Genomic DNA, 25,865 nt, shown 5'->3' with positions numbered 1-25,865 from the left:
CGCCAACCCCTCTCAATGCTGCTACTGTTACCCCCTCCCCCCCCCTCAGTGCCGCCTCCACCCCCCCCAACCCAGTGCCATTGATTGGGGGGGGGAGGGGGATGTGGCCCAGAGGCCAAAGGGGCAGCCGCCTGAAAAAGTTTGGGAACCACTGATTTAGTTCTTGTCATTTTTGCCTCTAAGTTAGTAATAGCTTCAACCCCCACTGCACAAATTTAGGTTGACACTCTACAATAACACATGGAATTTTGCAGTGATGAGACTTTCTCACAGGTGGACATATCTATTTATCATATTTCTAAAGATGAAGAGTTGGGCTTGTGTCTGAGACCATGTTTATCTTTCAGATCTTCATTACTGAAACATTAACTGATTGCTATCATGTTGTCATTTCTATGTTCAGCAAGTTGGTATCTCTTGTTCCTAATCACCCATGATCTAATGGCAGAGAAGACTCAATAGGCTGAATTACCTAACTTTATTCTTGCATCTTGTGGTCTAATTTTTGTCAATTGGTGTGTATTTCAGAACAATTTCAAATTACTGTATAAACGCAGTTACAGTAAAACCTTGTTTTCCAGCACCTATGGGAATTGGTAGTTGCTGGATATGTGTATTTTCCGGTTGTTTGAAACTTGCTCTTACAATGCCTAATATACCTGCGTTAAGAATAAACAGTTTAAAAGGCAAAAATACTAGACCGTACTTGTACTGAACAAACTTCACTTGCATGAATATATAAACCTTAAAGCATTTTACTTTATTTTCATTCACATTCTTTGAAAACATTTAACTGTTGCTGCATCTGCAAGTTGCTTCCCCTCCATGGAGCTGCCTGAAAAATGAACAATAACGTTATAGATAATTAAACCCCCATCCCCTTTCCCTAACTTTACAGATAAAGCTTCTGACTGGGGAAACTCTTACTAAACAGGGATAAGGAGACCTTTAAGAGAGTCATTTTAATGGTAAGCAGCATCAAACATCTCTTCATCTTGGGCATTTTATTCAAACTCAATATATTCAAACTTTATTCAAACAGTTGCTAGAAGCAAAGCATGACCACGGCACTCAGCTGGCTGAATATTTGCTCCCACCTTCACCAAAGGTTTGTGTGTTACTTTAGAGAACATTTACTTTTATAAATTTTAAACTTGCATATTTTTACCTATTATTTTATTCTTACTTATTTTAATTTATAAAATTTATTTTCCTCAATTTATTTCTTGCCAGTTGCCTGAGGCTGCCAGTTGCTTGAATTCTGGATACTAGGGATTTTACTGTATATTGTTATGTGAATAAACATCAAGTGTTGGTGGGGGGGGGGGGGGGGGGAGGTGGGGGAGAGAGAGTGGAACAGTGCAAGATTATTCATGTCTGGGAAGTATAATTTCAATACAGTGTCAGAGCCAATTGCTGCATAAGTATAGTATGACTGTTGTTTGATTAAATTATCAGTTCCACTTTGATTCACTCTCCAGCCTGTCAACCAAAATAATTTAATCAATTTTGATGTATTTTTTTAGTACTCTCTATGGAAGATTATTCTGAATTGGTCATAGGCATTTATCAAGTGTGTGTTTGGCTTCAACAAATGGGTAGTAGCAGTGTCCTGATTGGTGAGATGCATAGTGCATTTCATTATGAAACATGTAATTATTTTGACAGAGGATTTATATATAGAATAAATGCAAAATCAACACACATGGCTAAGGTAAACAGAGGCTCTGAAAGCAGGGGGTACATTATGGGTCATCAGTTGTTGGGTTGTCTCAAGCCAATAGCTAGACAATCAACAGCTCTTGGGCCGGATGCTGGTTGAGTGTGAGTGTGCAGGTAGGGACACTGTGGATTGTGGTGATTGTATGAGGGTGCTGGATTTGAGATTGGGAATGAGGAAGAGGCGGCAAGGTCGTTGAGATCAGATGTCAAGCGGAATAGAAGCTAAGATTGTGGGGGAGGAAGGAAACTGATGTATGGGAGTGAGGAATTGAAACAGATTGCAAGTGAAGAAAATGGATGCAGGATGGTAACATTGGTGCTAATTCTATTCCACTAATTCCATTTTGAGTTTGGTTAAAATCTGCAATTTTTGGTTTATTTGTAAGAATTAGATTTATTGATAAATGGCAGGAATACATAATTAATTAGGGAATACTACATCGTTGCTTTTCACAAAAAATTGTAATTTAAAATTGATTTTCTAAGACAAAACAAATGAGCCTGTAGAGTTGCAAAACTTTGAAAGGCAATCATGCAGTCATTTTTTTACCTCATCGAAGCCTTTGATTCCATTTAATGAGAGGGACCGTGGACCAATTTTTTTCTTCATCTGAATCAACTCAATTATAATATGAAGGCTGTGATGTTAAACAGAAGATTGACGTCAATCAAGACCGCATCATCACCAAAATACTCCTCTCAAATCATTTTTCAGTTTTGGAAAGGGATCCTGATCCAAAATATCAACTGTCCATTTTTCTCCGTGAATATCTGCTTCCTCCAGCTTCTCATTGTTTGCTGTATGTGACAGCATCTGCAGTTCTTCCACTCTGTCTTTCTTGCTGCAGCACATTCTCCAACAAACTTCCCACTAGAGTGAGAAATATTTTGGTCTTCCAGCAACAAAATGCAAACAGTCCTTGTGAATGTGATAAATCTAGTCATTGTGAACTCATTTCTGATGAATATCAGAGCATGAGCTTCACACTTAATCATGGCAAATTAGAGGTCTTTCAACCTGCCCATGTGTGAGGAATTTTGGGCAGCTTTTGATGCTGAATGTCATTGTTGTCTTAATTGTGCAACCATAACCTTTGGCCTTCTGAAGAAAGTGTTTTTGGGATTGTGTTGCGAACCTTCAATCCATCAGACGGGAGCAAAGTACATGTGTATTATCTGGATAACATACAATCCTGAGATTCTTATTCCTGTGGGCTAGGAATCGATATCTGTATAAACTGTACCATTTCATCAGATGCAAGGATCGACAATGAGATAGACAACAGACTCGCCAAGGCAAATAGCGCCTTTGGAAGACTACACAAAAGAGTCTGGAAAAACAACCAACTGAAAAACCTCACAAAGATAAGCGTATACAGAGCCGTTGTCATACCCACACTCCTGTTCGGCTCCGAATCATGGGTCCTCTACCGGCACCACCTACGGCTCCTAGAATGCTTCCACCAGCGTTGTCTCCGCTCCATCCTCAACATCCATTGGAGCGCTTACATCCCTAACGTCGAAGTACTCGAGATGGCAGAGGTCGACAACATCGAGTCCACGCTGCTGAAGATCCAGCTGCGCTGGATGGGTCACGTCTCCAGAATGGAGGACCATCGCCTTCCCAAGATCGTGTTATATGGCGAGCTCTCCACTGGCCACCGTGACAGAGGTGCACCAAAGAAAAGGTACAAGGACTGCCTAAAGAAATCTCTTGGTGCCTGCCACATTGACCACCGCCAGTGGGCTGATAACGCCTCAAACCGTGCATCTTGGCGCCTCACAGTTTGGCGGGCAGCAACCTCCTTTGATGAAGACCGCAGAGCCCACCTCACTGACAAAAGGCAAAGGAGGAAAAACCCAACACCCAACCCCAACCAACCAATTTTCCCTTGCAACCGCTGCAATCGTGTCTGCCTGTCCCGCATCGGACTTGTCAGCCACAAACGAGCCTGCAGCTGACGTGGACTTTTTACCCCCTCCATAAATCTTCGTCCGTGAAGCCAAGCCAAAGAAAAGACTCAAGACAAAAAGATACGTATACAAAAGTAAACAAACTGCAATGCAAAAAAAAAATCAGTAATAAATAACGTGTAAAGTAAGTCCTTAAGTGCGTCTCTGATTGCGTCTGGTGTTTAGGAGTATGATGATTGAAGAGTAGCAAATGTTCGTGAACCTGGTGGTATAGTTTTGGTTTTTGTTGCTCCCGATGCAAACAGGTACAGCACACAGAAATCTATGCTCAACTCTTTATTAGCAGCTGCTTATCTGGAAGAGCACTGTACACTTTTTAAAAATTTTTTAAAATTTTTCACACTATGAACCATACTGACCAAAATACACACAAACATTTCCCTCTTGAATATACACAGTGTCATTTTCTCCCTTTTCCCCCCTCCCTTCCCTCCCTCCTTCACCCCCCCCCCCCACTCACTCAACGTTCAACATATATAATACATTAAACCCATTAAACAATGTCATCACACAATGAAAATAAACAAGAAAATTGTGTCATCTACTTTTACACACTGGGTCAGTTCATTTCGTCTTATCATTCTATCATTTTAGGGGGTGGAGGTCTGCGGTAGGACTTTTCTGTTGTGTTCCATATACGGTTCCCAAATTTGTTCGAATACTGTGATGTTATTTCTTAAATTATATGTTATTTTTTCTAATGGAATACATTTATTCATTTCTATGTACCATTGCTGTATTCTCAGGCTATCTTCTAATTTCCAGGTTGACATTATACATTTTTTTGCTACAGCTAAGGCTATCATAATAAATCTTTTTTGTGCTTCATCTAAATTGAGGCTTAGTTCTTTATTTCTTATATTACTTAGAAGAAAGATCTCTGGATTTTTTGGTATATTGCTTTTTGTGATTTTATTTAATACCTGATTTAGATCTTACCAAAACTTTTCCACTTTCTCACATGCCTAAATTGCATGTACTGTTGTTCCTGTTTCCTTCTTACAATGAAAACGTCTGTCTGATACTGTTGGGTCCCATTTACTTAACTTTTGGGGTGTGGTGTATAGCCTGTGTAGCCAATTATATTGTATCATGCGTAACCTCGTGTTTATTGTATTTCTCGTAGTTCCGGAGCATAGGTTTTCCCATGTTTCATTCTTTATCTTTATGTTTAGATCTTGTTCCCATTTTTGTTTGAGTTTACAGCTTGTTTCCTCATTTACTGTGGTCACACTTGAAGCAGTTTTGTCGGGTCTTCATCCAGCAAGAGGATGCACAAAATAATTATACACAGAAAAGGTAGTTACAGAAAAAGTTGCATCAGCCACAGAACCACGTAATTTCAAAGTAGAATATTGCATGTAAGTCAAGCCTTTCCTCCAAAAGTTTGTGGTCTTATACAAGGTTGCAAAGCCTCTCTTAGAACAAAGGATAGTTTACAATTCTCAGATTCAATGAAAAGGAACCAGAACATCTTATTTGTTCTTTTCCCCATTCGTTTTTACTCAGGCCCTTCAAGGGTGAGGGCGAACTTCCCAGCACCAACAGACACACAGCATAGCACTTCTTTTGATCCTGTCACCCCCCCTCCCCTACGATGAGTCCTCACCATGCTCCCAAGGGTCTCAACATTTACCTCTATATATCAGTGGTACAAAACTTACGCAGCTATACCTCTTTCTTGAAGACATCAGTAAGAACAGAGCATGTCCTGGGTGGAGTGGATCCCTGATGATACCTGCTGCTCTCCTTCGGCAGTGTTCCATGTAGGTTTTCTTGATGATGGGATGACTTTTACCTGTGATGTATTGCGTTGTGTTCACGAACTTTTGCAGAGCTTTTTGGTCAGAGGTTTTGGTGCCCCCATGCCAGGCCATGATGGAGCCAGTCAGCGAGCACACTTTTCAATACACATCTGTCGAAGTTTGCCAACGTTTTTGATGTCATACAGAAACTCTGCAAACTCCTGAGGATGTAGAGGCACTGACATGCTTTCTTCACAATGACATGTATTTTGGTCCAGGAAAGGTCCTCCGAGATGGTGACTCCAAAGAATATAAATTTGGTTATCTTCTCTTCCACTGATTTCCCAATGATAACTGGATTGCCAGTCATTACATCAGACAAGACAAAGTTTAACATCATAAATGGCTGTGATGCTTTACTACCTGATGAGCTGAACACCTTTTATGCTTGCTTTGAAAAGGAGAATTCAACGGTATCAATGAGAGTCCTTGCAGAAGCTGACGACACTGTGATATGTCTCTAAGGCTGACATCAGAACATCTTTCTAGAAGGTGAATCCTTGCAAGGTGTCAGGCCCCGATGGCGTACCTGGCAGGGTACTGATAATATGTGCCAACCAATGAGCTGGAGTATTTTCATACATTTTCAATTTCTCATTGCTGCAATTGGAGGTTCCCACCTGCTTCAAAAAGGAATCAATCATTACCAGTGCCCAAGAAGAGCAGAATGATCTGCCTCAATAAATATTGCCTAGTAGCCCTTACATCTACAGTATGAAATGCTTTGACGTTTATCATGGCCAGAATTAACTCGTATCTAAGTAAATATCTACACTCATTACAATTCACCAACCGCCACAATCGCTCCACAGCAGATGTATTCTCACAGGCTCTCTGCTCAGTCCTGTGTTACCTGGACAACAATAACATGTACATAAAGCTACTTTTCATTAACTACAACCGGGCTTTCAACACCTTCTTCCCCTCAGTACTGGTCATCAAGCTTCAAAACCAGGGCTTCTGCACCTCCCTTTGCAACTGGATCCTTGACTTCCTCATCGGAAGAATTGGAAACAATGTCTCCTCCTCACTGACAATCAACACAGGCGCAGTGGGCTTTGACCACTGCTCTACTTTCCCTATACCCATGACTATGTGGTTGGGCACAATTCAAATGCTATCTACAAATTTGCCAATTATACTAAGGTTGTCAGTAGACTCACAGATGGCAATGAGGAAGTGTACAGGAGTAAGATAGATCAGTGGAGTGGTATCACGACAACAACATTACACTCAATGTTAACAAAATTAAGGAACTAATTGTGGATTTTGGGAAGGGAAAAAATAGGAGAACAATAACCTGTCTTCATTGAGGGGTTAGCAGTGGAAAGAGTGAAGAACTTCAAATTCCTGGTGTCAACATCTCTGAATATCTATCCTGGGACATCCATGTCTATGCAATCATGAAGAGGGCTCACTAGCAGCTATACTTCGTGAGGAGATTTGGTACATTACCAAAGGCTTGCAAATTTCTACATGTGTACCATGGAGAGCATTGTGACTGGTTGCATCACTGTCTAGTATGGAGGTGTCAATTCACAGGACAGGAAAAGACTAGAGAGAGTTGTGAATTCAGCCAGCACCTTCATGGGCATTGGCCTTCGTTCCATTAAGGACATCTGAAAGAAGGCGGTGTCTCAAGAAAGCAGCCTCTGTCTCAAGGACTCACAGCACACAGGCCATGTTCTCTTCTCACTGCTACCTTCAGGAAAGTGGTAGAGGAGCCTGAAAATGAACTCCCAATGGTACAAAAACAGCTTTTTCCCCTCTGCTCTCAGACTTCTGAATGGACAATAAAAGAGAGACACTACCTGATTTTTTTCTTCTTTTACAACACTCTATTTGTTTGTTTGTTTCTTTCTTTATTTTTAATGCAATTTATTAGCAATTTTGCACTTATAATGTTGATGCAAAGCAATGAATTCCATGACATGTTCGTGACAATAAATTCTGATCATACACTTCTGGTTTCCCTTCCTAAAATCTGTGATCAGTTCCTTGGTTTTGATGACATTGAAAAAGAGGTTGTTGTTAATAGACCATTCAGCCAAGTTTTCCACCAAATCTCCCTCCTGTATGTTGACTCATTATTTTTATACAGCCCACTACTGTGGTATCGTCGGCAAATTTGTGGATGGTGTGGTTGTACTGAGCCACATGGTCAAGCATGTAAAATGTAAAGCGAGTAAGTTAGGGACCTAATTATGCAACCCTGTGGTGCTCAGTGCTGATGAAGAAGATCTTCTTGCCAATCCACTTTGGTTGGGATCTGGAGGTGAGGGATCAAATTCCACAATGGAGTATTGAGGCCCAGGTCTTGCAGTTTGCTGATCAGTTTTAAACTGATGATGGTGTTGAATGAATGCCAAACACTCTTTGATAAAGTGCCTCCTGATGTATGCGTCTTTGCTGTCCAATTTCTAGGCCTTTGTGTGGAGCCAGTAAGATGGTTCTGCCATAGACCTGTTGCTGCGTTAAGCAAATTCGAAAGAATCAAAGTCACTGCTCAGACAGGAGCTGATATCCTTCAACATCAGCCTTCAAAACAATTATTCACTGTGGATATCATCACCACAGGTCGGTAATCATTTTGACCGATATGGTTGAGGCTTGTTTGAAACAGATGGGTACAAAACCCAGTCAAAGTGAGATGTTGAAAATATTTGTGAATACATTGTCCAGTTTTTCAGCACACATTTTCAGTATTTGGCCGGGTACTCCATCTGGACTGGATGCTTTCCTTGGATTCATTCTCCTGAAGGCAGCCTACATGTCATATTCGGATACTGTCCATAGGGGATCATTGGGGACGTGGGGGTGCAGATATAAGATTCTTTTTTTTTGAAGCAAGAGTTCTCAACTAGTTTCTTTCGAAGCTAATTGCAAGGATTATCAGCAGTTAATTACAGAGGGTATCTGTAAAGTAATATGATGTAAGAGCAGAATAAGGCCACTTAGCCCATTGAGTCTGCTCCACAATTTGATCATGGCAGATTTATTTTTCTTCTCAACTCCATTCAAAGTTGTGATTTATTATCAGATTACATACATGTCATCACATAACCCTGAGTTCTTTTTCTGTGGGCAAGGGAGGCTTACCACTTATTGGTAATGCAAAAAACTGTACTCAAGAAGATACATATACCATACAATATAATTGGTTACACAGGCTATATATCATACCCCAAAAGTTAAATAAATGGGATCCAACATTATCAGATGGATGTTTTCGCTGTAAGAAGTAAATGGGAACAACAGTACATGCAATTTGGGCAAGTGAGAAAGTGAACAAGTTTTGGGAAGATCTAAATCAGGTATTAAATAAAATCACAAAAAACAACATACCAAAATATCCAGAGATCTTTCTTCTAAGTAATATAAGAAGTAAAGAATTAGGCCTCAAACTGGATGAAGTGCAAAAAAGATTTATTATGATAGCCTTAGCTGTAGCAAAAAAAATGTATAATGTCAACCTGGAAATCAGAAGATAGCCTGAGAGTACAGCAATGGTACATGGAAATGAATAAATGTATTCCATTGGAAAAAATAACATACAATTAAAAAAATTATATCACATTATTTGAACAAATTTGGGAACCGTACATGGAACACAACAGAGAGGGCCTACCGCAGACCTCCACCCCCTAAAATGATAGAATGAGAAGACGAAATGAACTGACCCAGTGTGTAAAAGTAGATGATACAATTTTCTTGTTTATTTTCATTGTGTAATGACATTGTTTATTGTATTGTATATGTTGAACGTTTAATGGGTTTGGAGGGGAGTGGGAAGGAGGGAGGGAAGGGAGGGGGGGAAAGGGGAGAAAATGACACTGTGTATATTCAAGTGGGAAATGTTTGTATGTATTTTGGTTAATATGGTTCATAGTGTGAAAAATTAAAAACAATTTAAAAAAGATACATATACATGTAAATTAATAAAGATGTAAACAATCAGCCAGCTCCCCACCATGACTACCAGCCCCCCCACATCTCCATCGGGAACACAAAACTCAAAACGGTCAACCAGTTTACCTATCTCGGCTGCACCATTTCATCAGATGCAAGGATCGACAATGAGATAGACAACAGACTCGCCAAGGCAAATAGCGCCTTTGGAAGACTACACAAAAGAGTCTGGAAAAACAACCAACTGAAAAACCTCACAAAGATAAGCGTATACAGAGCCGTTGTCATACCCACACTCCTGTTCGGCTCCGAATCATGGGTCCTCTACCGGCACCACCTACGGCTCCTAGAACGCTTCCACCAGCGTTGTCTCCGCTCCATCCTCAGCATCCATTGGAGCGCTTACACCCCTAACGTCGAAGTACTCGAGATGGCAGAGGTCGACAGCATCGAGTCCACGCTGCTGAAGATCCAGCTGCGCTGGATGGGTCACGTCTCCAGAATGGAGGACCATCGCCTTCCCAAGATCGTATTATATGGCGAGCTCTCCACTGGCCACCATGACAGAGGTGCACCAAAGAAAAGGTATAAGGACTGCCTAAAGAAATCTCTTGGTGCCTGCCACATTGACCACCGCCAGTGGGCTGATAACGCCTCAAACCGTGCATCTTGGCGCCTCACAGTTTGGCGGGCAGCAACCTCCTTTGAAGAAGACCGCAGAGCCCACCTCACTGACAAAAGGCAAAGGAGGAAAAACCCAACACCCAACCCCAACCAACCAATTTTCCCTTGCAACCGCTGCAATCGTGTCTGCCTGTCCCGCATCGGACTTGTCAGCCACAAACGAGCCTGCAGCTGACGTGGACTTTTTACCCCCTCCATAAATCTTTGTCCGCGAAGCCAAGCCAAAGAAAAGACAAAGAGAAACAAAAATCAATAAAAGTGCACAAGTAAAAGCCCTTAAATGAGTCTCTGATTGAGTTTGTTGTTGAGGAGTCTGATGATGGTGGAGTAGCAGCTGTACCTGAACCTGGTGTTGCGAGACTTGTGGCACCTATAGCCTTTTCCTGATGGTAGCAACGAGAATATTGTGTGCTTAATGATTGCGCTGCTCTCCTGTACATGTTTTCAATGGTGAGAAGAGTTATGCCTGTGATATCCTGGCTTTACGCTCAGCGGTATTGTGTCCTTATACCAGACCATTTTTCAGCCAGTCAGCAAACTTTCCACCACACATCTGTAGAAATTTGTCAGAGTTTCCAATGTCATGCCAAACCTCCGCAAACTCCTGAGGAAGTAGAGGTGCTGATGTGCTTTCATCACGATGCCATCAGTGTGTTGGGTCTAGGGACGATCCTTCAAGTTGGTGACTCACAAAAACTTAAATTTGCTCACCCTTTCCACCTCTGATCTCACAATGATTACTTGATCATACACCATTAAGTGCCAGGTTGTTGTTGGTGCATCATTCGGCCACTTTCAATCTCCCTCCTATATGCTGCCTGATTGCCCCTTTTTATACATAGTATCATCCACAAATTTGTAAATAGGACTTGTACCGAGCCACACAGTTATAGGATTGTAGCAAGTAGAACAGATGGCTAAGAACACAGCCCTGTGGTGCTCCAGTACTGAATGATATTGTGAAGGAGCTGTCTTTGTCAATCATCACTGATTGTGATCTGGAAGTGAGAAAATCCATGATCCAATTACACAGTGTAATATTGAGGCCTAGGTCTTGGAGTTTGCTGACAATTTTAAGGAGGTGATAGATTTGAATGCAGAATTATAGTTGATAAAGAGCATCCTGATATATGTATCTTTGGTCTCCTTGTCATAACCTTTGACATCCTTACTAATTAAAAACCTAACAATCTCTGTTTTAAATGTACCCAATGATTTGACCTCCGCAATTGTTTGTGGCAGCAGATTCCACAGATGATGCTCGCCGTTGGGGTGACTCTAGCGTCTCCTTATTCCTGCATCGTATGAGTTGCTCCAAACAGAGGCTTTACCTGTAACTTGGGTGGTGATAATCTATAATGTTATTGTTTGTCTTTTGGGCAATTCCGTTGATGGGGAGGAACCTTCATATGCAGTGGTGATTAAATGTTTTTAAAGATTATGACTGAAAATCAAGTAAAATGCTTTGATGTTCGTGCAAGTGAAGTTTGTTCAGTTTATGTATGGTATTTTGTCTTTTTAACTGGTTTATCCTTAATGCAGATATATTGGGCATTGTAAGAGAAAATCTCAAGTGACTGGAAAATACACTTATCTAGCATTTATCCATCCCCATAGATGCCCAATACTAGAAGTTTTACTGCATTGGAAGATGTTCCACATAATCCTTTCCTAAAAACTAAATGTTCTCTCTCTGATTTCTGCATAATCTATGTTAATGAATCTTAAAAGTATTGCGCATTAATGTTCCTAGGAAAGGGTGATGGAGAGGTGTCAGCAGTTGAGTGAGGGTTTTCTTGAGCATATTATTTCAACAGCATTATTGGCACGATTATGAATTAAATTAAACAAAAGGATGTAGAATAAGCCATTGTGGATGGATTTTACTGCCAGAAATTAACTGAAAAGCTCAGCAAGGTTACACAAGTGGATTCAGGCTTTTGAAATGATCTGCATTTCAAATTGGACAATAGGTCAGTGAAGCCATGTGATGGGTGAGTTGGACTTGATGTGACACCATATTTTTTTCCTAGCCTCAATTTATTGAATGGTATTATCAGAAGGGAAATTACCTTGATCATGATGGCACCATGAAGAAAATCAGTAGCAAGAATAATTTTAAGAACATAAAAAATAGGAACAGGAGGAGACCATTTATTTCCCTATGAAGTCTGCTCCATCGTTTGTAATATCTTGTCTGATCTGGCTGTGGACTAAGTTCCACTTATTTGCCTTTATCCCATAAACCTTTAATTTCCCTACTTTGCTAAAATCTATCTGTGTTTTAAATATATTCCACCAGGTATATGCTTCCTTGATCAGTGTTCCACAGATTCACTTCTCTGGGCAAAGCAGTTCCTCCTTATCTTCATACAAAATCTACTCCTTCAGATCTTGAGGCTCTTTCCTCTAGTTCTCGGTTTGAAATAGAAATAGCCATCTTTGTGTTGAGAAGCTTAGAAAGATATGGGCCAAACACAGGTAAATGTTATGAGCTTAGGGAGACAACTTGGGTAGAATAGACGTTGGGTTGAAGAGCATGTTTGCGTGCTATGAAACTCTGATGATGTGATTGCAACTATTCAATTATGGTTGTCTTTTTTAAAGCCAGCATAGGTTTCATCAGGTTTCATGGACAGTCATGTTCAGGCAATTGTAAATACTGCATTGCTGGCATCAAAATCATTGTTCCTGATGCTTTATATAGAAATATTGAGGTTCTTTAATTTTAAATTTGTTTTCATTATAATTTTCTCAATTTATATATTTTTTTGCTTTTTAAGCTTTTATGAAGAATTTCTATTTTATTATTCGATGTAATAAAACTATTTCAGTTTTATCTAGTCTGGTGTTGCCTCAATTTAATAAGTAATCACTAAATAATCTGAATGTATTCATTTTTGCAGAAACAGAAATAACGGTCCAGTGATAAATAAAGATCATGAGGAAATCCTTGTGTTTGAGAACCAATATTGTCATTCATTTTAAAATTAGTTTGGACAATAACACAATGATTTTTTTGGTATTTACCGACCAGAAACTTACCCACTCAGTTCATTGGAAAGATTATGTCACATCATCTGTTTGGCACCTAAATGTTTCTGGTTAAATGCTTTGGCACAACAAAATAGCTAAAAATAGTCATTGCTACTCATTAAAGAAAATTGTCTTCTCCGTTTCTGACTCTTAATAATCAGAGCATAAATTTTAACAATGAACTAATTAAAAAAACTTTTACTTTGATTTCAGTGAGTTTGGTGAAGCTGCTTATGGATAGTAGTTGCAGTAAACACACACACACACACACACACACACACACACACACACACACACACACACACACACACACACACACACCCAACCACCCTCTCACACACACACACCCAACCACCCTCTCACACACACACATACCCAACCACCCTCTCACACACACACATACCCAACCACCCTCTCACACACACATACCCAACCACCCTCTCACACACACACATACCCAACCACCCTCTCACACACACACATACCCAACCACCCTCTCACACACACACATACCCAACCACCCTCTCACACACACACATACCCAACCACCCTCTCACACACACACATACCCAACCACCCTCTCACACACACACATACCCAACCACCCTCTCACACACACACATACCCAACCACCCTCTCACACACACACATACCCAACCACCCTCTCACACACACACACACACACACACACACACACCTTGTGTTTTGTATTCAAAGAAGGACAGGTGAAGTGTGATCTCAGTCTTTTGTTGGCCTACCTTTTACCTGTATTCCAAAGGTTGCATCTTTGTATTTAAGAAACATTTATCATGTATTTACACTCATAGCTCCTGTGTGAGCATAAGCTACTTTCTAGGCTGATGTGGTCCTGATTTATTCATTGGAGTATAGACCTGATTACTTAAATTCCCTCCTTTCCCAAACTTGAATAAATGCAGAACCAGTGTTTTCTTACACAAATGCCAGTATTTCTTACTCTCCTTTTCTTAGCAGAACTCCAAGTTCCCTACTTCATAGCTGTTAATTATACAAATCCTCTTCATTACTTTAAAAAAAATTGCTGTATTAACTTAACTATTTGTCGATAACATCTGAACATTTTGGAGATCTTTTTCTTTTCAGTCCTTTAAATTATTATTTCACTTATGGAGCCCACGTTCTTCCGTTTTATTTTACTGGAGCAGTTTTCTTTATCACTTAATCCCTAAATTTTCTTTTGGGATTAGACAAATTTGATTCAAATTTTTAACTCGCCATTTTGGACCATTACGATCAGATATTTTTACATCTACAGTAGTAGTTTAAAGTGCCATTTGCTATTGTACTTTTATAGCATTTCTAGCTTTGAAAACTTTACAATTTTAGTGAATTTTTGTTTTTATTACAAAGAAAGTGGGTTGATTTTCTTTGAAATCTTTTAATGTAAATGTTCCAATGTTAAATAAAAACAATGGTTTTTAAAATATTTATCATAGAATTTTATTTTATGCAAATTTTGATCATTTGTTGTAGGAAACCAATGAAATTGTGGCTATCAAGAAGTTCAAGGATAGTGAAGGTAAGTAAAAACCTGAGTGCATTCACAAATTAATTAATTGTTTCATGATAATGTAAAGTTATATAACTGCTGGTTATACCCTTGTACATTAATGAAAATATTTTGTAGATAAAATTAATTGCAATTTTATCACTTAAATCCTGCTATTGAATTCTGATGTGTGGCTTTACATTAAAATCCCAGTTTATTTGACCATAACTTCATTAACTATAATGTTATGGTGTGGCTGCTGCTACCCGTGGCCTACTCCGCAGGCCGACACAGGAAGTGGCCGTCAAAAGTTGCGATTGAACAGATGACATGAGCTGATCAACCTGTAACATAGGCCGCAACAACAGAGGCTAAGCCAGCCAATCGCCAGCAGCGGATTGTAGGGGGTCCAATCTGGGCCAGCGGATCACAAGGCCACTAATCCGTGGCTGGCAGATCACAAGCCACGCCCATGGTGATGTGGCAGTCAGCCTATAAAAAGCGGATTAGATAGATGAATAAACTCAATATCGACTACACTTTCTCGGTGTGAGCCTCTTTTTTTCGAGCATTAACCCTGAGCTATAACCGTAGCAACATGCTACAGTTATGACCTCTACTGGTCCAAACAGTGCATTGGACTCACCAGTGGGAGATCAGCCTGCATTCAATGTGGTATCATTGAAGCTGCCGGGCTCTTGGATGGCTCAACTGTGGGTGTAGTTCCAGCAAGCCATGGCTCAGTTCACCATTCGCCAGATCTCTGCTGTTGATGCACACTATTACTACATAGTAAACGCCCATGACCAGGACACCATTGCCTGGATCATTAATTTCCTTCAGCAGCCGCTGGAGAAAGGGAAATACATGGCCATCAAGGAGCTACCGACTTTCGGACTCTCAAAGCGCGTGGCCTGACTGCTGCACATCAACGGTTTGGGGGTCTGGGCCCCTTACGCCCTCATGAGCGACATGCTCATTCTCAACGATGACCACACCTCTTGCCCTCTGTTTCAGCAGATCTTTCTGGAGCAGCTGCCTGAAGACATCCAGCTGCTCATCGCAGAAGAGGATTTCGATGACTCCAGAAAGTTAGCTGCCCGAGCGGACGTGCTGTGGGCACGAGGAGAGAAGCCTGTGCTACGCTGGAACAGGTGATGACAACTCGACAACAGCAACCAGCCAGGATGGACCCCACCAGTGAACAGTACTGTTTTTATCATCAACGGTGGAGTTCCGAGGTCTGTCAATGCCACACCCCCTGCACATTACAGGGATCGCCAAAGCAGGCCATCGTTGATGGCTGCCACAACCGGCTGACCACACAGCCTCCTCCATGTCCAGGACTCCCTGTTGGGCCGTCACTTCCTGGTCAACACAGAGGCCCAAATCAGTTTCTTTCCCTCATCCAGCTTTGAGGCATGCAGCGGGAAGGTGGGCCAAGAACTATGGATGGCCAATGACTCTACTATACAGACGTTTGGCACTCGCACAGTTCCCCTTTGCTTTTGGAATGAATGTCTCACGTGGAAGTTCACAGTGGTGGCTGAACAGCAACCCTTACTGGGTGCTGACTTTCTTGGGGCCAAATCTTTGGTGGACATTAAGGGGCATCGGCTGGTACATGCCCGGACTTTCCAAACCCTCTCGTTCAATGGCTCTGAAATTACTGCCCCCCACCTGCACTCTGTCATTATGGCCAATAATTAATTTGCTCAAATCCTAGCGGAATTCCACTCCATCGCTATGCCTCATTTCAACTTGGCATAGCCTCATCATGGCTGGAGCCTAAACATGGGCAGAGCCTAAACATGGAGGGCCCTCCCCTCCCCTCCACACCATAGAGTGGCGCATTTCCACCGATAAGCTCAACCTTTGATAGAGAAGAGTTTCGGAAGATGGAGGAACTCTCATTGTATGGTGTTTCGACAACCTGTGGGCCTCCCTCTCCATGTAGTACCAAAGGGGGCAGGGCGTTGGAGACCTTTCCAAGACTACCACTGCCTAAACGAGGCCACCATGCCTGTCAGGTATACTGTGCCCCATATTCAGGACTTCACTGCTAACCTGCAAGGGGCATGGATATTTTCTTAGGACCTCATCTGGGGTTATCATCAGATCCCAGTCCCCCCTGATGACGCTGCAAAGACTGCCATTATAATCCGCTTTGTTTGAGTTCCTATGCATGCCCTTCAGTTTTAAAAAAATGCAGTTCAAACCTTCTAGAGGTTAATGGACGCAGTGGGCCGGGATCTGCAATTCCTCTTCATTTCTTTAGATGACATTTTGATAGCTAGCCACAACCGAATTGAGCACATTGCTCACTTACGTCTATTGTGCTCCAGACTGAGTGGGTTTGGGTTAACCAGCAATCCGGCCAAGTGCCAGTTTGGCCGAGAGACAATTGATTTCCTGGGGCATTGCATTGACCAATACGGGGCCAAGCTGTTGCCTGAAAAAGTGGACGTCGTTTGATCCTTCCCTAGACCATCAACTGTGAAGGGCCTGCAAGAGTTCGCAGGTATGGTAAATTTCTATCACCACTTTATACTGGCGATGGCCTACATCACAAGCCCCTTATTCCCCCTCATGACAGGACTCGAGAAGAACATTGAATGGACAAAGGAGCCGGCTAAGGCTTTCCAGGCAGCTAAAGACGGCTTGGCCAATGCCACCCTTGTGGACGCCTCCAGCACAACAGTCGGGGGTGTACTTGAGCAACTGCTTAATAGACAGTGGCAACCGCTAGCCTTTTTCAGCAAACATCTCAGACCACCAGAGCTCAAGTACAGAACCATTGATTGGGATTTGTTAGCATTCTGCTACTTCCTGGAGGGCAAGAATTTAAAAATTTTCACAGACCACAAGCCACTCACTCATGCTTTCAGCAAGGTTTCAGACCTGTAGTCAGCCAGACCACAGTGGCACCTATCCTATACCTATGAATTCTCAACAGACATTGAGCATATTGCCAGCAAGTCCAACGTGATAGCCAATGCTCTATCACGTCCAGCTGTACTAGCAGTGGACGCCCCTGCCCAAGGCATCGACCACACAGCCCTGGCTGAAGCATAGCATCCCAGTGTACTGGACCGCACTCACTGGCCTCCAACTAGAGGACATCCAAATCTTCCCAGGTACCTGGACATTGCTGTGTGATAGTTCAAACGGTAGGCCTCGCCCTGTCATTTTGGCCACATGGAATAGGCGGATGTTTGACTCTTGGCAATAATATGGGTCACTCCATCATCAGGACAACAGTAAAAGTGGTGGCCAGTAGATATGTCTGACACAGCCTCCAGAAAGAGGTTACTCAGTGGGCCAAAAATGCACGCAATGCCAGGCATCAAAGTTTCAAACACACATTAAGACCTCCCCCCCACCCCCCCCCCCCACGGCTAAATCCTTCCAGCCAGCACGCTGACAGTTCAACCATGTGCATATAGACATTATGAGCTCCATACTAATATCTAGGGGCACACGTTATCTGTTGACCAAGATTGATCGGCTGACCAGATCGCCCAGGGCAGTACCATTGGCAGAAACTACTACGGAGACATGTGCATAGGCATTGTATAAATACCTGGGCGGCACGTTTTGTGGTCCCCGAACATCTGATATCCAACGGGGGTGAGGGGGCAATTCACTTCCAGCCTGTGGGCTGCTTTGGCAAATGGTTGGTGGAGTGGTTCCACAGGTGCCACTCACATGAGTGAGTGGCTTGTGGTCTGTGAAAATTTTAAAATTCCTGCCCTCCAGGAAGTAGCAGAAATGCCATATTGCCAAGTAGAATGCTAACAAATCCCAATCAATGGCTCTGTACTTGAGCTCTGGTGGTCTGAAATGTTTACTGAGAAAGGCTAGCGGTTGCCACTGTCTATTAAGCAGTTGCTCAAGTACATGACAACCCTCATGGCCGGGCTCACTAGACCAAACCAGGCCGATGAACTTCCCTTTGTCCTCCTTGGAATTTGTACCACTCCTAAAGAGGATCTTGACGCATCCTCTGTCGATTTGGTCTAAGGCACGCCATTAGTCATCTCAGGTGAATTCTTAGCTGGATCCGAGGATATGGGTGGGGGAAATTCCTGTTGGCTATGTTGTCTTGCCTGTGTTAGCATACTGTCCCTAGGACCCATGGCCAAGCCAGAACTTTCGTACCAAAAATCTTTAAGGAATGTGGGCACGTATTTGTACAATGCAGGGCACATTGGCCACCCCTCCAGTGGCCTTATGAAGGGCCACATCCCATCATCAGACAAAATGGCTCCACCTGCATGTTGGACATCAGTGGCAGGGAGGAGAACTTCATAGTTGACTGGCTAAAACTGGCCCACTTGGACTTTAGCCAGTTGGTCACTCATCCAACCCCACAGAGCAAGGGCTGGCCTCCAAAAAAAAAAACACTCCTATCGTCGGTTCTGAGGGGGGTTGTGTACCGGCCCATGACCTATTCTGCAGACCGACACAGAAAATGGCTGTCAAATGTGACGATCGAACAGACGACATGCGAGCTGACCAGCCCGTTACTATAGGCTGCAATAGCAGAGGCTAAACCAGCTAATCGCCAGCAGTGGATCGCAGCAGATCACAAGCCACGCTCATGGTGATGCGGGAATCAGCCTATAAAAGGCAAAGCAGATAGATGAATAAACTCAGTGTCAAATATTGTCTCTTGGTGTGAACCTCTTTCTTTAAGCATTAACCCTGAGCTATAACCATAGCAGTATGCTACATGGCTCCCGTTTTACTTTTTTCTTAAAAAAAATAGCACTGCCATTTCATGAGGAGACCCTTGGGCCATATATTGGTTAAATCAAGTGCAGTATCTCTAACACGGTAGTGCCTTTGCGCTAATGAGTTTCAGCATTTATACAAATGACTTGCCCACTACATTGAGGAAATGTATTTGTACTTAACAAATTGCATCATCCACACAGGTAGAATCTTTCCACTCTTTGAAGTCACTTTGGTTTTTTTGCTTATTAACAATGGCTGACTAACTGGAGACTGTAACTAAACTTATGTAAATTTACTGCATCATCTTGAGAACTGCAGGGAACAAAGCATTTATCATCTGTGTAGAAAAATTGTATCATGACTTGATCCAAACTTACCCCAGACTGATCTCACCCACCCTTTACTACAAAACGTTTTCATCAAGATATAAAAGAGCATCAGCAGCAAGTTTTCAGGCAGATTTTGGGGTGCTAAAACTATGTCTTTTGGATGTTTGCCAATGCTCTAGTCGAGACCTCAGCTGAATACTATGCTCGAGCCTGGCTTTCATAATCACACCAACTCACTGAAGTGATATTATATGGCATTGTAGTCATCAGTCAACAGTGTGAACAGGGGCAGGCTGAACCCCTGAGGTGGCTGCACCAGTGATCAGCGTAATGATGCTCGATGTTCTGTTGCAAATCCGGACAGACTGTGGTCTTTCCTTTTGGAAGTCCAGCATCCAGTTGCAGAGAAAGGTGTCGAGTCCTGGCAAGGGCAGCTTCTCTACCACCCTCTGAGATATGATTGTATTAAACACCAAGCTCAAGACATTGAACAGCAACCTGGCATATGAAGTGTCGTTCTCAAGGTGGGTCAGGGTGGAGTGGAGGGACAAGGCTATAGCATTGTCAGTGAAACAGTTTCAACTGTAGATGAATTGAAATGCATCCAATGTCTCTGGGAGGTATGATTTGATATGTTCCATCACCAGACCACTCAAAGTATACCCACCCCCCTCCAAAACCCATAAATATTCAACATGTACAATATAATAAAACAATATCTTCACACAAAGGGAAATAAACAAGAAAAATGCGTCATCTTGCATACATCGTGATAAAGTGATAAACATTGAAGATAGTGCAAAGGAAAATTCACCAGGTTTATTCTTGAGGGGTTGTCCAAACAAGAGAGAGACAAAATAGTTTGGGCCTGTATTCCTTGGAGATTCGAAGAACGAGGGTTGATTTTATTGAAACATGTAAAATCAGAAGGGGGCTTGATAAGATAGATTTTGGGATATTTACACTATTGGAAGATTCTCAAACTAAGAAACATAACAAGATAATAGGTCAATTATTTAAAACTGAGGCACATATATATTTCTTAGATGGTGATGAAACTGAAATTCTCTTCTCTATTGGGTTGTGAAATCAGGATCAATAGAACTATTTAAACTGCAGATGGATAAATATTTAATAGATGGAGGAATAGAGTGTAATAAAAAGTAGCATAGAAAAACGTATGATCAGCCATGAACATATTAAATGGTGAGACTAGCTCAAATGGTCTGTCAGCCAACTCCCATTTTATTTTTTAATATTTTATTTAAAATTTTCTCCACACATGCAGTAATCAGAATTAATAAATTAATAGATTGCAAAAGACACAAATCAAAAGTTACATGCATGATGGTATTCACCTCCCTCCCAAACCCCCCTCCCTCAAAATAGTCAATATAAAATATATAATATAGCTATATAAATATAGAAAGAATAAGAAAGAAAAATTTCAGGATTTCACAGAGAGATGTTGTCTAACACACAAATAAAAATTCTTTATTACAACTTAGAGGAGAATTTCGCAGGTCTAGAGGGACAGAAAGGGCATTATTACAAATTTAAGCCTAATATTTGGGTATATGGGTGCCAAATTTGCTAAAACAAAGGATATTTATTTCTAAAGCTATATGTAAAACTTTGAATGTTTGCATGGCATCTTGGCATACCTAAAAATATATCTGATTTCCAAGTATCGGCAATACATTTCTTCGCTAACACTACTTTAACAAATTTCAATTGATAGTTTTAATATAGGCCTTGTTCCTTCAATATTTCCCAATAAAAATAAGTCTGGATTTTGTGGAAAAACAACTCCTGTAGCATGTCCCATAATATTCCATAAATCTACCTCAAAAGATTAGGACAAAACCTAGTTCAATACAAGAAAATTCCTACATCTTCACCATACCTAAAGCATTGATCCGATAAATCTGATTTTATTGTATTCAATTTCTGTGGTGTAAGATATAACTCATGTAAAAAAATTATACTGAACTAATCTATATCTTACATTGATAGTATTAATCATACAATCCCTACATAGATCTCCCTATATTTGCTCATCATTGCAATATTCAGATCTATTTCTCATCTTTGTCTAGACATGAACTCCTCGTTTAAAAGTTCCTCCTTGTAATGAAGAGTATGTCATAGAATTAAACTTTTTAATAATTCTTCTAATACGGAGTTCTACTTCAGTACAACTAAGCAACAATATGGTTGGTCATAACATATCCCTTAAATATGCTCTTAGTTAGAAATAACAAAAAAGGAGTTTTATGAGTTGTACCATATTTATTGCTCAAATGGCATTAATTAACCCTTTTCATAACAATCTTCAACATTTATAATCCCCTTATGAAACCAACTATCAAGAAATTGATTGACTTTGAAAAAGCTATGAGGATTTTGAATCAAAGGCATTTTAGGTAATATACATCCTCTTACAACAATTTCATCATTTTTTTTATTCCATATATCAATCAAATGTTTCAATAATAGGTGTATCTTTATCACCAACCATTAATTTCAATTCGTCTGCTTTTCTCTCTCCTATTTTATTTAATTCTATTTTAACCCATGCCAATTTTTCCCTTTCAAAAAAGGAAGCGAAAAATCTCATTTGAGCCAATCGATAATAATTTTTAAAGTTAGGTAGATATAGGCCTCCCAATTCCTATTTCCATGTTAACTTCTCTATAGAAACTCTTGACATTTTACCTTTCCAGAGGAATTTCCTTACATACTAATTCAATTCTTGAAAAAAAATTGAGTATTAAAGTAGGTAATGTTTGGAAAATATATTGTATTCTTGGGAACATATTCATCTCAATACAGTTAACCCCTCCTACTAAAGTTATAGGTAAATTCATCAATTTTAAAAAAATCTTCTTAGATCTTTTGAAGTAATGGTAAATAATTCAATTTGTATAGATTTTTCAAATTATTATCCGTAGAAATAACTAAAAATTTAATACATTCTTTTGGCCATTTAAACTGAGTATCCTTTTGACATTAAATATAATCACCTTCCGTTAATGGCATAATTTCACATTTATCCCAATTTATTTTATTACCCAAAACTTTCCCATATTCTTCCAATTTAACATATAATTTTCATAAAGATGTCTCAGGTTCAGTCCAATATATTAAAACATCATAAGCAAATAAACTAATTTTATGTTTTTCTTGATCTACCCTAAATCCCTTAATTTCAAAATCACTCCGAATTGCTTGAGCAAGAGGTTCTATTGCTAAAATAAACAAAGGGCATCCTTGTCTGCTAGCTAATTGACCTAGCTAATTGAAATGGTGTAGATGTTTGTGCATTAGTCACTACTTTATTTTTAGGATTATTATAGTGCCCAAATCCAATTTACAAAATCCAATCCAAATCCAAATTTTTCCAACAACTTAAACAAAAAAAAATCCAATTCCAATCTATCAAATGCTTTTTCTGCATCTAAATCCACGGCACACTCAAATCAGCTCATTTTTTTTGGCATTAAATTAATTATACTAACTAATCTAGCTATATTTTCTGATGACTGTCTCTTTTTTACAAAACCTGTTTTATCCCTATCTGTTAATTCAGGCAGCAGTTTAGTCAATCTATTTACCAAAATTTTTGCAACAATTTTATAATCTGCATTTAATAATGAACTAGGTCTATAAAATGAGGGTTTTAAAGGATCTCTATCCTTTTTAGGAATCACTGTAATTATTGCCATCGAAGTGATTCTGGGAGGGTATGGATTTCCATAGCCTGATCTAATACTTGCATAAAAATAGGAATTAATAAATCTGTAAATTCTTTTTAGAATTCAGGCAGAAATCCATCTTCTCCTGGGGATTTATTACTCTCTAATGAACCCATGGCTTCCCTCACCTCTACCTCTATAAAAGGAACATTCAGCTCATTCTGCTCTTCCAAACTTAGAAAAGTCAACATTATCTGTGATAAATAATTATCTATCTTATTTTTATCTTTTAAAGATTCCGAATGATATCATTTTAAATGATTCATTTATTTCTTGAGGCTTGTAAGTGGCTATGTTAGTATTTTTAATTGCATTGATTATTCTCGAGGTCTTATCTGCCTTTAATTGCCAATTCACCTAATTCATAATATCTTTGTTTTTTCTTATAATTGCTTTCTTAGTTTTATGTTTGCTATTTATTATACTCCAGTTTTTTGTTAATTAATTGTTTATGTTTATTTTCAGAGCCCTGTTTTTGAAAATCCTTTTCCAAAACCATTATTTCTCTTTCTAATTGACCAATCTCTCTCATATAGTCCTTTTTAATTTTAGAAGTAAAACTTATAATTTAGCCTCTTAAGTACACTTTTAAAGCTTCCCATATAATAAACTCAACATTTACCAGTTCAAATTTGCATCACAAAATGTCTGAATTTGTGTTCATACAAACTCACAAAAATCTTTTTTCAGTAATAAAGAAATCAATATCCATCTATAAATAGTCTTTTTCTTTTAAGGTATTTCCATCGTTATCAACAAAGGGGAATTTTCAGATAAAATCCTCACTTTATAATCAGCTTCAAGAATCCATTTGTGCCAAGATTAAAAAAAAAACAATTCTAGAACAGGAATCATATCTACTTGAATAAAATGAATAATCTTTCTCTCTTGAATGAATCCTCCTCCATATATCTATTAAATTGCAGCTTCAGCTGCTTTTGTTCCCCTCTTTACTCGAATAGATCTATCTAACAACGGATCTAAACAAAAATTAAAATCTCCTATTAAAATATTCTTATGTGCCTCTACTAGATTAAAAAATGTTTCTTGAATAAACTTCTTGTCATCAGTATTTGGAGCATACAGGTTTTAAAAAAGTCCACAATTCAGAAAATATTTGGCAATGTACCATTACATATCTCCTTGCTGGATCTGTCACAACATTGTGTATTTTAATTGGAAGATTTTTTTTAAATTAAAATTGTCACACCTCTTGCCTTAGAATTAAATGAAGAAGACACTACATGTCTAACCCAATCCCTTTTTAATTTCATATGTTCTTAACTCCCATTTTCTTGTGTTGTATAAATTCTATTCCAAGGCTAAGGAGAGTAGCTTGTTGAAGTTATTGATGTGGGAACTGTTAACTGGTTTAGAAAAAATGTTCTTGAAGTCAATAATGGGATGATGATTGCAAAATAACTTGCATCAATTTTCTGACATTAAGATTAATTCCAAATAAGTAGTAGGGCAGAGACATTTGAAGCAAATTTTGATAAAATCACTTAAACTTTGATAACCCACTATCTGATTATTTAAAAGTATTTGGATGGCCCACAAGTTGATATTTTCAGCACTCCCTCTGACTCACTGTGTCCCCAATTCCCAAGCTCCCTTCTCACTCTTTTGAACCCCAATCCCTGCTCTCCCATATGACTCACAGGGACTTATCCAGCATCTACCAATCCCCATAGGGGCCTGATACCAGGGATTTGACTGTATCATGGTGAGGCGTCATTCTTGGAATTCTCTTTCTCCTTTGAGTGAAAGGGATGGAAGTTCCATTTTGAAGGGAAGGAAGAAACAATATTTTTTGTGTACTTGGGCAATTAAATTCATATTCATTTAAAGGAAATGGTAAACATTTGATTTGATTAACATTTCTGAAAGGAAACTATGTGCTATTTAATTATGTTTTATATGTTTATTCCCAGAAAATGAAGAAGTCAAGGAGACAACATTGAGAGAGCTTAAAATGCTCCGTACTCTAAAGCAAGAAAATATTGTTGAACTTAAGGAGGCTTTTCGAAGAAGAGGAAAGCTATATTTAGTGTTTGAATATGTAGAGAAGGTCAGTGATATGTGAAGTTTCTGAACTAGAGACTTTCTGCATGATTTTAGAGCTGGATTCACATGGCAGGAGAAAGGTTCTCTCAAATGTATGATATGCAACTACATTGTGTGATACGGTTGTCATCTCTGCAGAATGCGATGGTCCTAGACTGTAGCTTCTGTCTTTGGCTACTGGATTAGGAAATGACATCTAAAGTACTAATTGAGGTAATAAAGTGCCTCTGTTTTCTTTGAGCTGAGATAAAAAAAAACTTAATTCCTATATGTAATCACTTCCTTCCATTATCATTGACATTTGTTGGTGTTA

General features: G+C 39.8%; 1 protein-coding gene across 15 annotated transcripts in view; it reads left to right on the top strand.

The window, feature by feature from the left end:
- Positions 1-25,865, top strand: part of cdkl5 (cyclin dependent kinase like 5) — a 168,465-nt gene that overhangs the window by 50,741 nt on the left and 91,859 nt on the right. For 9 of the 15 annotated variants that reach the window (XM_069889827.1, XM_069889815.1, XM_069889825.1 and 6 more), the window contains 2 exons: positions 14,643-14,688; positions 25,420-25,556. In XM_069889827.1, the coding sequence (XP_069745928.1) occupies positions 14,643-14,688; positions 25,420-25,556 (183 nt within the window). Of the gene's footprint in view, positions 1-898; positions 969-1,042; positions 1,109-14,642; positions 14,689-15,678; positions 17,180-20,091; positions 20,252-25,419; positions 25,557-25,865 lie in introns of all 15 variants that reach the window. The other 6 variants (XM_069889821.1, XM_069889822.1, XM_069889829.1 and 3 more) reach the window with 5 other exon arrangements.

The sequence above is a fragment of the Narcine bancroftii genome, chromosome 7 (assembly GCF_036971445.1).
Source record: "Narcine bancroftii isolate sNarBan1 chromosome 7, sNarBan1.hap1, whole genome shotgun sequence".
NCBI classification, from domain to species: Eukaryota; Metazoa; Chordata; class Chondrichthyes; order Torpediniformes; family Narcinidae; genus Narcine; species Narcine bancroftii.
Note: the sequence above shows the minus strand (reverse complement) of the source record. Positions and strands in the feature narration are given on the sequence as shown.